Below are 13,282 nucleotides of genomic sequence, written 5' to 3' on the forward strand. Positions count from 1 at the left end.
GGTGGCCCAATTAAACTGGATAGCAAGACTGGTGAGAAAGGGGTGGTGTGGTTGCAGGAGACACTGGATTTTCACTTCCCATAAGTTTGGTTGCATCATGGATGAATCCACAGAAGCAATGTCAATTTGGGGCAGAGGATGTTAGGGATCACTGAGAGGATGATGGGGGCAAGTAACATAGAAGCTGGAGTAGAGTGAGGTACAAACAGATTGGGAGGGGAAGAAACCAAATCTCATGTTAACACTGAGGTTTCTGAGGGTCTGCAGAGATCCTGAGGAAACCAAAGGTAAGTTATTAAGCTCTGAAACATCCTTTACCTGAAATGCTATGGTAGGTCTTGGTTTAGCAACTTATTTCATCTGCCTGAGGTTTTTTTAAAATATATTTTTTTATTGATTTCAGAGAGGAAGGGAGAGGGAGAAAGAGACAGAAGCATCAATGATGAGAGAGAACCCAAGATCGGCTGCTTCTTGCACGCCCACTACTGGGGATGGAGCCCACAACCCAGGCATGTGCTCTGACCTGGAATCGAACTGTGACCTTCTGGTTCATAGGTCGATGCTCAACCACTGAGCCATGCCAGCGGGGCTTGCCTGATGTTTTGAGAGAAATAGCTATCATAAGCACAGCAGGTGAACGGGTTTACCAGTGTTTTCCCCTCACAGATGGTCACAATGCTATGTTCTGTTTTCCAGGGGTGACGACATTCTCACCATCCTCACTGAGGTAAACTTTGAAGTGAGCAGTAAGGACGACAAGAAGAATATGGGGAAGCAGATGCCACAACCCACTTTCACGCTGAGAAAAAAACTCTACTTCCCCCTTAATTGATGTAGAACACTATGCTTAATTTTTGTACTGTAATGCTTTTACTTTATGCTATCATTTATTTGCATAACACTATGCTTAATTTAATTGTTAATAAAATGCTGCTGTTCCTCCCCCGTTTATTTTATTTTATTTTATTTTATGTTGTTAATCCTCACCTGAGGATATTTTTCCCTTTTGCTTCCTGCATGAGCCCCAAGGTACGTGCCCTTGACCGAATTGAACCTGGGACCCTTTGGTCCGCAGGCTGACGCTCTATCCACTGTGTCAAACTGGATACGTCCCCACCCCCCAGTTTTTGAAGGCAGAGAGGGGAGAGAATGGGAGTCATGACAATTTAATTTTTATGCAGATTGAAGCCTAAATTTCTGGCTTTGCAATGATAGCTAGATATTTATAGCCATAGGCATGATTTTAATTGTATTTTTAATTTGATAAAAAAGTTTTAAAAACTATAGTAGATACAAAGGATAGTAAGTTTAAAAGAAATGCGACATTACAATGGTTCAAAAACAGTGGCAGAATGTACTTCACTCATCTCTGATCTGCTTTCAACCCCAAATCATTTAATTCCCTTCAAATCAGCGGTTGACAACCGGTAGTCCTCGGACCACTGGTGGTCCGTGAGGTCCAAAAGGTTGGCGACTGCTGCTTCAAATTGTTAAGAATTGTTTTGTTTTGTACTTTCAGTCCCTCTCTTTCCAAGCCATCCTCCACACTACAATTATATGTAAGGAAAACTTTTCCTTTTTATTCATACTAATTAAAATGACGTAAGATAAATTAACAATAGAAAAATAAAATTAACTTTCATACATGCCGGAGTTCACAGAAATATGAGACAAAAAAAGATTGCCCTGACCAGTTTGGCTCAGTGGATAGAGGATGGGCTTGTGGACTGAAGGGTCCCGGGTTCAATTCCCATCAAGGGCATGTACCTTCCTTGGTTGTGGGTACATGAATCGATGTTTCTCTCTCATCGATGTTTCTACCTTTCTATCCCTCTCTTTCTCCCTTCCTCTCTGTAAAAAATCAATAAAATGTATTTTTTAAAAAGTTATCAAATCAGGCAGATTTTATATCTTTTAGACACAATAACAATAAATTTGAGAAGAATTTATAAGACAAAGAAGTTTGGTCTTAATTAGTAAAGAAATAACAAGTTTTGTTTACACAGCCTTCTTGGCCCTAAATTCCCTATCTGATAATATTGATGCCTTCTACCCTCTTCATACAGGGTTGGGGGTGGGGTGGGGGTGGGGCTTTCACATGGGACATGTATTTCTGACTTTCAGGGGAATAAAACAGGGTCAGAGTGTCCGTCTTGTACTGTTGTGTCTCAAGTAACTTGCACTACACGTTTCTTTAAAATACAAATTGGAAAATACTATTTCTTGCATTAAAAGCTTTTAAAAACCCAAAATGGTTTTACAAATCTGTTACAATCTATTTCCAAATTCCCTTTTCAGCCTTTCCTCTTAGTGCTCTTGTAGTATATGCATTTTTCTGTACATGCTTGATTTGCTTTTTTGCTAGCATTTCTGTGCTTTATTCATGCTTTTAAAATTATAATTTCATTTGAAATACTAATGAATTATCTTGTTTTTAAAAGCTAATTAAGTTTTTTTAAAAAAATTAGTTTTTCAAAAGTACTTCTAATTAAAATATAACTTTACTGTTTGCAGGAGATTGTTTTGCTTGTTTTGTTTTTTGCCAATGGCATCTCACAGGTGGAAAATGTTTGGATCACAGATACATTTTACTTGAACCCCCCAATGTTGGCTCACACCATTGTATTTTTTAAAAATGTGTTGTTCAGCCCTAGCTGGTTTGGCTCAGTTGATAGAGCATCGGCCTGCAGACTGAAGGTTCAATTCTGGTCAAGGGCACACGCCTTTGCAGGCTCGATTCCCCAATAAGAGGCGTGCAGGAGGCAGTCAATCAATGATTCTCTTTCATCATTGATGTTTTTATCTCTCTCTCCCTCTCCCTCCCTCTCTGAAATCAATATTTAAAAAAAATGTGTTGTTCATATTTAAAAATTGGGAGATGTGATATAAAAACTAGAATACCTTCTCTTGAAAAATCAGAATATTTGATCCCATTAACTCCATGCTTCTGTATGGCAGCAATGGAATGGTTTCTCTCACTGCCTCCCCCATCTAGTCCCCTCTATTGAAGCTGCTGCTAATTACCAATTATTGTTTTGGTCAGATTGTTTTTCTTTATGTGCAGCCCATTTCACTTATTTATGTTGCCTCCACAGTGGCATTTGAATTCTAGCAATGGTTTAGAGAATCTGGCAAGAATTATCAGAAACTCTTCCTAAATCACAGGTTAGGGAATGTGATTGAGAGGTGAGAGAGTGGGGACACATGTGAAAAAGAGAGGTTTTTGAAATCAAACCAATAAATTTTTTCTTGCTAGCTAAATGCCCCAGGTACAGTCCATAATATAGTTAACATTTTATAGAAAGAAAATTTTCAGATCAGTGTCTTCATAATAAAAATATGTAAAGGTGGAAGAGAAAATAGTACACCCAGAGAAAGCCCAGCTCTAGCTACAGAGCACATCACTTTTCAGTGAAAATCATGAAAAAAAATCTATGTAATTGAGATGAGAATTCAAACATTCCCAACCACTTAGAAGAAAGCAAATTGTGAAAAGACGAAAGTAGAATCAAGGCAACCCCAAAACCAAACCCATCTTATGCATTTCTCAAGAAAACCTACAGGAGTACTCTAGGCTTACAGAGATGGTGTTCCTACCAACTCCGATGATGGAGAAAAACTTTTCTGCTCATAATTCTTGTCTTTTGTTGCTACCCTCTTCTAAAGTCTCAGTATCATCCTCATAAATAGTAATACAGGTTGACCTTCCAGATCGTTCTTCATAAATTCCTCCATTCTTGGTATTTATCTTTTGCCTATAAAGAAAGAGAAAATGTATCACTATAGACTCAAAGAGTAGACAGTGGGGTAGGATATCTGGGGAGAGAGAAGTGTGGTTTCATTTTTTCACTGGGGGCAGTCTCACTTATTACTTGCAGTAGTTTTGAATTTAGTGAGACAGGATATGTGGGTGACCAAATGCCCATGTGAGGAATTTTCCACTAAATCAACATAATAAATTAGTTCCCTTTATTAAAGTATTGACCAAAATTTATTTCAATAATTTTTAAAAAATATTTTTATTGAGTTTATTTATTTCAGAGAGGAAGGGAGAGGGAGAGAAAGATAGAAACATCAATAATGAGAGAGAATCATTGATTGGCTGCCTCCTGCACACCCCATACTGGGGATCGAGCCTGCAACGCGGGCATATGTCCTGACCAGGAATCGAACCCGTAACCTCCAGGTTCATAGGTTGACGCTCAACCACTGAGCCACACCGGCCGGGCTATTTCAATAATTTAAGATGCATCTTCAGGTTGCAGTTTAATTTCTGACCTAAAATTGATTTCCACAGGAACCCAATATAGCTGCATCTAAGGGTAAACCACTAACACCTACACCCCTAAACTCTCAGGGGAGATGTTTAAAAATAATCTTTCGTTTTTTAAATCCTGAATACACTTAGAGAGTCTCAGATAAATACCATGTATCATTTTGCATAAAAACTGAGACACAGCACCATTTCAAACAAACTGGGGGGGGGGGCGGGCAATTCAAGTTGGAATCCTATTAGTCCGTAGGCAGAGGCAGTCTCTGGAGGCTTTGAGTCTTTGCATGATCCAATGAGTCAGAAACAGCCTTTAACACTGTCCTGCATCAGAGATGGGAGAGGTGTAGAGGATCTACCTAAAACATAGTCACAAACCCAAACAGCCAAAATTAGGAGACAAAGAAACAACACCCAAATGAAAGAACTACAGAATTCTCCAGAAGAAGAAATAAATGAAGCAGAGATAAGAAATTTATCTGAAACAAGAATTGAGAGTAATGATGGTAAAAATGCTCAACAGCATGAAAAAAAAGAGATAGTAACTATCAAATGAACTGTTTGACCACAGCAGGTAAATTCTGTGGCCAGGCTCACTGTGAATATCTTCCTCCTGAAAGTGCCTGTGCCTTGACTTCATTAGGAAACACCTGAGTTCATCTTCACCTATTCCTCACCCAACCCCCTCCCCATTCCTAAAGATAAGTCAGCCATGTTTTTGCGCCCCATTCACACCTCAGATGAATGTTTTCTTCTCTCAGGAGCTGTATGGTGAATTTAAACTTCTCTTCCGTTTCAGCAAGCTTGGTCTGGAGTGTTTTCTCCAGATTTGCCACCGCAGCTTTCTGAAAGACATGTATATTTTAATAGCTATCTTTTCCCAACCAGAGCTGTATGGCTGAGCTACACAGAGACCTGGGATCCTCCCACAAATGCCCATCCCCACTCCAGCCAGGACTCACCTCCTTCTGGAGTTCCATCTGGGTTTGGTAGAGGGTGGTGTTCAGTGATTCCAGGATAATAGCTTGTGCATGCAACTCTTCCTCTATGATCTGTGTGAGAAGAAATTGTTTTGGGACAGCATGATGGTATCTGCCCATTTATTCTCTTCTCCAGGTACCTGGACTAGAATGTGCAGCATTGACTTTACTCCTTCTTCTGCACCATTCAGTCACTATGCCCTGTTAACCCTACGCCCTCCCTTTGTCTTCCCCATCTATACCCTCCTTTGCAAGCTCACTGTCACTGCCCCAGAGCCAGTCCTCACCAGAGCTCACATGGGTTGTCACAACAGCTAGCAATTATTCATTCATTAAACAAGTATTTATTAAATATCAACGATAGATCCCAACTATATGACATTCTGGAAAAGGCAAAACTATAGAGTTAGTAAAAAGATCAGTGGTTGCTAAGGGTTGGGAGGGAAAGGGAAGGATGTATACGTGGAGAACAGAAGATCTTTAGGTTAGAGAAATTATTTTGTATGATACTACAATGGTGACTATATAACATGATTGACAAAAACTATAGAATGTACAACACAAATAATGAACCCTAATGTAAACTATGAACCTTAGTTAAAAATAATATATTAATAGTAGTTTATCAGCTGTAACAAATGTAACACACCAATGCAAGATATTAATAATAGAGGAAGTTGTGTGGGGATGGGGAGTGTATGTGAAATCTGTACTTTCTGCTTATTTTTTCTGTAAACTTAACCGTGCTCTAAAAAAAGTCTGTTAATTAGAAACAAAAAACCTACTGTAGGAATGGGCTTTGGAGCAAGGTAGATCCAGTGTATTAGGTACTACGAATATTATGATGAGCAAGACAAATATAATTCCTACTCTTATGGGGGACACATTCTAGTGAGGAAAAGATAAAAAAAATAAATAAAAGCAAACAAAATAATTACAATAGTAGATTAAAAACAAATCCAGGATGCAGGTGGAGGACACAGTATAAGTATGGGATCTACTTTAGAGAGATGGTGAAGTGACTATAAAAATGGACCAGCCCTAGCTGGTTAGGCTCACTGGATAAAGCGTCGGCCTGCAGACCAAAGGGTCCTGGGTTTGATTCAGGTCAAGGGCATATATCTTGGTTGCAGGCTCCTCCCTGGCCCCAGTCCTGGTTGGGGCTCATGCAGGAGGCAACTAATTTATGCATTTCTCTCACATTGATGTTGCTCTCTGTTTTTCCCTCTCCTACTCCTCTAAAAATCAATGGAAAAATACCTTCAGGTGAGGATTTAAAAAAAAGGGACTAGATTAGGATCTGCTTTCAGGTGCCAAGCTCATTTAACTCTTACCATCCGCATAGCTATTCCCATGTAGAGGAACTTCCCACTCTGCATAAACTTGAAGGGCATCATCATTTACTGCAACTGCATTGTACAAAGCAGGTCATTTTGCATTTTTTTCATTGATTTATTCATTCAAAAAAATCAGTTGCTATTTACAGAATGTCTGTGATATGCCAGGCACTGTTCTAGAAACGGGGATTAGTGGTAAAGAAAACAGACAAAAATCCCTGCCTTTATTGAGTTTATCAGGCTAGATGGTTATAAGTCTGTGTAGAAAAGTAAAACAGGGAGCCGTAACCGGTTTGGCTCAGTGGATAGAGCGTCGGCCTGCGGACTGAAGGGTCTCGGGTTCGATTCCGGTCGAGGGCATGTACCTTGGTTGCGGGCACATCCCCAGTGGGGGGCATGCAGGAGGCAGCTGATCAATCTCTCTCATCGATGTTTCTGACTCTCTATCCCTCTCCCTTCTTCTATGTAAAAAAATCAATAAAATATATTTTTTAAAAAAGAACAGAAAAGTAAAACAGGGAAAAGGAAGTGCCAGGCGTGTTGTTGAGTGGCCCCTGAGAAGGTAGCATTTGAGTGAAGACTGGAAGGCAGTGAGGAAGCTAGCGATGTGGATATCTGGCAAAGAATTTTTCAGGAGGAGAGAACATCAAGTGCAAAGACTCCAAAGTGGGAGCATCATAGCCTGATAAACAGCAAGAAGTCCAGGGCCACTGGAGTGGCATGATGGAGAGAAACAAACCAAAGGAAATGAGGTTGTGGGGGAAAGAGTCCCCAGCATGGAGTAGGTGAAACAATCCCCAGAACCAACACAGGACTGGGAATAGCTCAGATTCCTACCAGCCAGGGTACATAGTATTGGGTAGACTACTCAGAAGGGTATCATTTCAGTAGTGGGGAAAAATTCGGCCCCAAAACTGCTGTAATTCTGCCTAACACAGCTTAAAAGAAAACATTGAAAAGCTCAAACTGTATCCAAGTAACTTAACTGAATCCCAGAACAAAGCTCAAGAATATTTAAAGGAATACAAAAATATTCATCATCCAAAAAGGTAAAATTCACAATGGCTTACATCCAATGAAAAAATTACCTGGTCAAGGGCACATATCTTGGTTGCAGGCTCCTCCCTGGCCCGGGCCCTGTTTGGAGCTCATGCAGGAGGTAACTAATTTATAGCTAATCAGTAGACAAGCTCGGTAAAGTAGTTATAAAAGTACCCTGTGGCGATTGTCAGGGGGTGGAAGGTAAACGGAGATGGAGGAGGATATAAGGAGAAAAATAGTGATGGATGGAAACTTTACTTGGGGTGGTGAATATACAATACAGTGTACAGATGATGCATTGTAGAATTGTGCACCTGAAACCTGTATAGTTTTGTTAACCAGTGTCACCCCAATACATTCACTAAAAAGGGGGAGAAAAAGAATGCACGGGATCTATCTTGCTCCAAAGCCCATTCCTTCACTTTGTAGGACATTGCAATCTGTTTGCCCAACAATATTGAAGCCCTGCCTGGATTCTAAGGTATCATTCCATGCCTTCATAATGGCTAATCATGTCCCAAACGTGTCCATTCTGGATCCAAATTAAATTTTCAGTGAAAGATGAATCACAAGGCACTTTGTGGGTTTGAAGGGTTTTCCTTCAGGTATCTTCCACATGGAAGTCTCAGGAGAGAGTTCCTTGAGGGGCTGGGGTTGGGGTGGAGGATAATGTAAACTCCAAGTTTTAAGGAAAGACTTGGAGTTAGAGTTCCAAGGGGGCAGGATAGTACTTTTCAGAGGTTGAAGGAAAGAATTTGGCATTTTACTATTTAATCCTTTTGTGGTTTGAGCCATACTAGAAACGAAAGGCCTTTGACATTGAAGATTACACAATATATTGCCCATATATTTGTCCAAATCAGGCTCTAAAAAGACACTACTGGCTTTGTTTTACAGATAATTCTAAAATCCTTTTTGACTTGTTGATTTTAGCAAACTCAGCTTTAGTTCTTCTGTGGGTTTTTTGTGTGTTTTCTTTTTACCAGTTTTGGGGAAATTATCATTGATTCCATTTTATTGACAGTATATAATTTTACTGATGTATTTGTAAGGTGCTAACTCCACAGAAAAAAAAATGAGAAAGCTTACCTCGTTGGTCTTTTTCAGCTCCTTTAATTGCAAGGTGTCCTTTTCATGTTGTTTCAAGAGCTCCTAAAAGTAATTTTATTTGAAAAAGGTCAGCAATGGGTTCTGGCACTTCTTTAAAAAACTAGGAAAGCCAGAATAAAATTCAGAAATATAATATAATAGTTACCAAAGTTTACATGTTGGTTTCATGAAGCACATATTGTTCACTAATGGCATCGCATGTTGAAGTTAAATAATGAAAATCTCACTTACGTTAAACCATAGCGCATTGACAAATAGTAAAAGAAGTATTTTCTTCAAAGGCTTTTCTGGTTAGCATACAGATTTAGTACTGCTAACTGTGCAGTTCTCCACAAATTGAACTTTATACTCAAAGCAATTCCAGTCAAAATACCAGCAGGTTTTCTTAACAAGATAATTATAAAATTTATATAGAAATACAGAGGATACAGAAAACCAAAATAATCTTGAAAAACAAAAGCAAAGTTAGATTTTTACTTCCTGATTTAAAGCTACAGTAATTAAGACAATGTGTTGTTGGCTGAAGTAAAGGCAAATAGTTGAATGGAATAGAGTGGAGAGTCCACCACCCCACTTCCCAGATATGACAAATACACTAAGGCAACACAATAGAGAAAGAAAAGTTTTTTTAAAAAACAAATCATTCTGGATCAACTGGATATCCTTCAGGGGGGAAAAAAAGAACTATGACCTCTATCTCACACACCAAAATTATTCAAAATGGATCATAGAATCATGAAAGCTAAAATTATAAAGCTTTTATTTTGCTTAAAAAAGGATATCTTAATGTCCTTGGAATAGTCAACAGTTTCATAAAGAAGACACAAAAGGCTGTAACCATGAAAGAAAAAACTTGATAGTTAGACTTTTATTAAAATTAAAAACTTTTGCCCATCAAAAGACAACATGAGCCAAATGAAAAGGCACTCCCACAGGCTGAGAGACAGAATCTGGAATGCATATATCTGACAAAGAATTTGTATCCATAATATAAAAAGTATCCCTACGTATCAATAATAAAAAGACAAACCACCCACTTTTGTTAAATGGCAAAAGACGTGAACCAATAGTTCACAAAAGAAGACATATATATGGTCCAAGGAGGATATACAGTAAATAACTGCCCAACATATTTAGTCATTAGGGATACTAAAACGGTAACAAAATACTATTTCATACTCATTTGCATGGTCAAAATTAAAAGATTAGTAATACTGTTGTCAATGATATGGAGCAACTGGAATTCTTCTCATATATTTAAGACACAGAGTGAAATGGTGGAAAATAGCTTGGTAATCTATATATATAAAAGCCTAATATGCAAAGTGTCCCCTCGGGAGTTCGACTGGGAGTTCGCTCACTATGATGTGCGCTGACTACCTGGGGGCAGCTCGGAGCGAAGGAAGGCCCCAGCTGGTGGCCAGCAGCTGGGGAAGGGAGGCCCTGGCCGGTGGCCGGCAGCCTCTAGAGACCCCGAATTTCATGCACTGGGCTTCTAGTTTCTCATGAAGTTAAACTTATACCCACCCTCGATCTCAGCAATAGCACTCCTAGGTATGCCAAAGAGAAATGAAAGCAAATGTCTACAAAAGTATTTGTACAGGATATTTATAGAAACTTTATTTGTAAAAGTCAAAAAACGAAAACCACCAAAATCTCCCCAAACAGGGAAATGGTGAATGCATTATCTGATATTCCTATAAATAAATATTACTGGATAATAAAAAAGGAAAACATAACTGATATGAACACCAAATGAGTAAATTTCACAGACATTACATTGAGGAAAAATAAAAGCTATACGCAAAAGAACATATATTGTACGATTCCATTTACATGAAGTTTAAAAATAAGAAAAGCCCTAAAGAGTTTGGCTCAGTGGATGGAGTGTCGGCCTGCGGACTGAAAGGTCCTGGGTTCGATTCTGGTCAAGGGCATGTACCTTGGTTGCGGGCATATTCCCAGTGGGAGGTGTGCAGGAGGCAGCTGATCGATGTTTCTCCCTCATTGATGTTTCTAACTCTCTATCCCTCTCTCTTGCTCTCTGTAAAAAATCAATAAAATATGTTTAAAAAAATAAGAAAAAACAATCTATGGTGCAGGAATCAAAAGAGTAGTTGTCTTGGGGCAAATCTGACAGAGGGAGGGATTACTGGAAAGGAACACTAGAGTGCTTTCTGGGTTGATGAAATGTTCTAGATCTTGATTTGGGTGTTGGTTACATGGATATATACATTTGTCAAAACTCATCAAACTATACATTTAATATCTGTGCATTTTGCTAAGTATAAATTATATACGAGAGAGAGAAAAAACACCCATTTGTAGGTTCATAATCGGCGTCATTGGAGGAAGAAGAAATACATGCAGATAATCAAATCTCTCCCCACTAAGAGGAACTACCACTGAACTACCATTCAGACATGTGAGCTCTCCAGACCCCAGAAGCATTATTGCAGAACATGCCCCATCTCCTCATTATTGTTTTGCTCAGTAATATAGTGAATGTCATACATGGGCTTTCATTGGTGAAATTAGTGGCTTTTCAATTAACATGATGGTTAGAAATGGGCTCTTAAAAATGGAATATTAGAGATTCTTTGCACTTTGTATGAAATGGGTACAAAAATCTAACAAAGCCTGTAGCTTGTGCACTTAGGGATGGGAACTCTGGTTGCCTGATGCTGACTGCAGGGTTACAGTAGGCTTACAGAAGCCTACTTCTATAATGCCATCGCAAATACCCATGTTGACTCTATCATGCACCCCAAAACTCAGAGAACTGGTGATATAATTGCCTGGACTTGCTGGCTAATGCCTGTTTGTTTAGTGAATGTCCAGGTGTTTGTTAGAATTTGGTCTGAGACCTGCTTTCATTATAACCTGGTATCAGTGTCAAGGTTGTAGGGGAGTGACTTACAGGAGCAGCTAACCCTCACAACCTCTAACTTTTAGTTAGCTACCCTCATTTACTAAGAGTCGTACATGACCACATTTACTTAGTTTAATTTGCAACAATACCCTTTCAATTCTGTCATAGTCAAGAGTGAGAAGGATATTCAGAGACTGGGATTTTGGCAAAATAGGGAATTTCAGCTTCTGCATGTTTCACATTCTATATTTCTTGTTAATTACAAGTTTCATTCCAATAACCCTGTGGTATGGCTATATAGATAAAGGACAGCAAAACTGTCTGTCTACTTGCATATGCTCCAGGGAAGCTTGGGAAGGAAAAATATTCCCAGGAAGACGAAAGCTGATCTAATTACCAGGGCACCCTGGAAACCGGATGTCCCATCAAGACTGCACATTCCTCCACCGATGTGCTTTGGACTGACTCACCTCCTTCTCTTGAGTGACGTTCTCAAAGAGAGTACTGTAGGATTCACTTAATTTTTTCTTTTCTTCTTCTGACTCTAACTCAAACTTTTTTGTCATCGTATTTTCTGTGGAGATGAGAGGAAACCACTTATAGAAGGTGTAAACATGGGGGAAAAAACAGATGCAGAGAGAAAAACAGAGTATCAGTAGATAATACAAAGTCCAGCCTGGGTCAAGCACAAGGTGCTTTCATCCTGGTGTTCAGCCTCTGACACATACACCTGGAGAAGCTTGAGAGTGAGGTCAACAGGGTGGTGGCTCTTGATCACATCAGCCCTATAGGGTTTGCCTCTAATGTCTCCTGTTCTCTTTGTGTAGTTTATTTTAGATCTGTTGCTTATTGTTTTGTTTGTTCTCTTGGCTGAAGTAAACCACTATGCTTTCTTGAATATCCTTATCCTATATAATAAAAGGCTAACATGCAAATACTAGAGGTCTGGTGCATGAGATTCATGCACTGGAGGGGGGGTCCCCCCAGCCAGGCCTGTGCCCTCTTGCAGTCCAGAACTCCTTGGGGGATGTCCACCTGCCAGCTTGGGCCTGTTCCCCCCAGGGATAGGGCCTAAGCCTGTAGGCGGACATCCCTCTCGCAGTCTGGGACCCCTCGCTCCTTACCGCCCACCTGCAGCAGAGGCAGGAGAGGCTCCTGCCAACACTGCCAGGCTCGCCAGCTGTGAGCCTGGCTTCTGGCTGAGCGGCACTCCCCGTGGTGGTCAGTGCACGTCATAGGCACCAGTCTTCCACCTTTCTGTTTATTTGCACATTATGCTTTTATTATCTACTTATATAAAAACCCTGGGTGTAACATCACGGCCAGAACCGCGACCAACCAGAAGGAAGTCAGTCCTGCAGGGGTCGTCTTGGAAAAGGCTGTGCACTCCCCCAGTTGTTTCCTGGAGGGCGAGGTTTCAGGCAGGAACCTGCCCTCAGGGCAAGGTTTCAGGCAGGAACCTGCCCTCGGAGCAGAGCCTAGAAGTGAAATGATTTGTAATGGATCTATTATTGAAGCTACCTTTGGAAATACTATATCTATAGATCAGTGGTTCTCAACCTTGGCTGCACATTAGAATCACCTGGGAATCTTTTTAAAATCCTGATTTCTGGGCCTCATCCTCCGGAAATTCTGTTTCTTTGTTATGGGGTGGGGCCACAACATTAGTAAC

The 13,282-nt window shown here is 39.9% G+C and overlaps 2 protein-coding genes across 21 annotated transcripts in view; one reads left to right on the plus strand and one right to left on the minus strand.

Moving 5' to 3' along the window:
- The window catches only part of CASP8 (caspase 8, apoptosis-related cysteine peptidase), a 34,823-nt gene extending 33,814 nt beyond the window's left edge, over window positions 1-1,009 (plus strand). For all 14 annotated transcript variants that reach the window (XM_005858220.2, XM_014528615.1, XM_014528596.1 and 11 more), the window contains one exon: window positions 697-1,009. In XM_005858220.2, the coding sequence (XP_005858282.1) occupies window positions 697-832 (136 nt within the window). In that variant the 3' untranslated portion in view covers window positions 833-1,009. The remainder of the gene's footprint in view (window positions 1-696) is intronic.
- ALS2CR12 (amyotrophic lateral sclerosis 2 (juvenile) chromosome region, candidate 12) overlaps window positions 1-13,282 on the minus strand; it is a 61,229-nt gene that overhangs the window by 21,381 nt on the left and 26,566 nt on the right. For 4 of the 7 annotated variants that reach the window (XM_014528628.1, XM_014528646.1, XM_014528650.1 and 1 more), the window contains 5 exons: window positions 12,081-12,184; window positions 8,718-8,780; window positions 5,233-5,322; window positions 5,006-5,115; window positions 2,822-3,755 (listed from right to left, as the gene is read on the minus strand). In XM_014528628.1, the coding sequence (XP_014384114.1) occupies window positions 3,629-3,755; window positions 5,006-5,115; window positions 5,233-5,322; window positions 8,718-8,780; window positions 12,081-12,184 (494 nt within the window). In that variant the 3' untranslated portion in view covers window positions 2,822-3,628. Of the gene's footprint in view, window positions 1-2,821; window positions 3,756-5,005; window positions 5,116-5,232; window positions 5,323-8,717; window positions 8,781-12,080; window positions 12,185-13,282 lie in introns of those variants that run through there. The other 3 variants (XM_014528637.1, XM_005858212.2, XM_014528657.1) reach the window with 2 other exon arrangements.

This window comes from Myotis brandtii, unplaced genomic scaffold (genome assembly GCF_000412655.1).
Source record: "Myotis brandtii unplaced genomic scaffold, ASM41265v1 scaffold1162, whole genome shotgun sequence".
Taxonomy (NCBI): domain Eukaryota; kingdom Metazoa; phylum Chordata; class Mammalia; order Chiroptera; family Vespertilionidae; genus Myotis; species Myotis brandtii.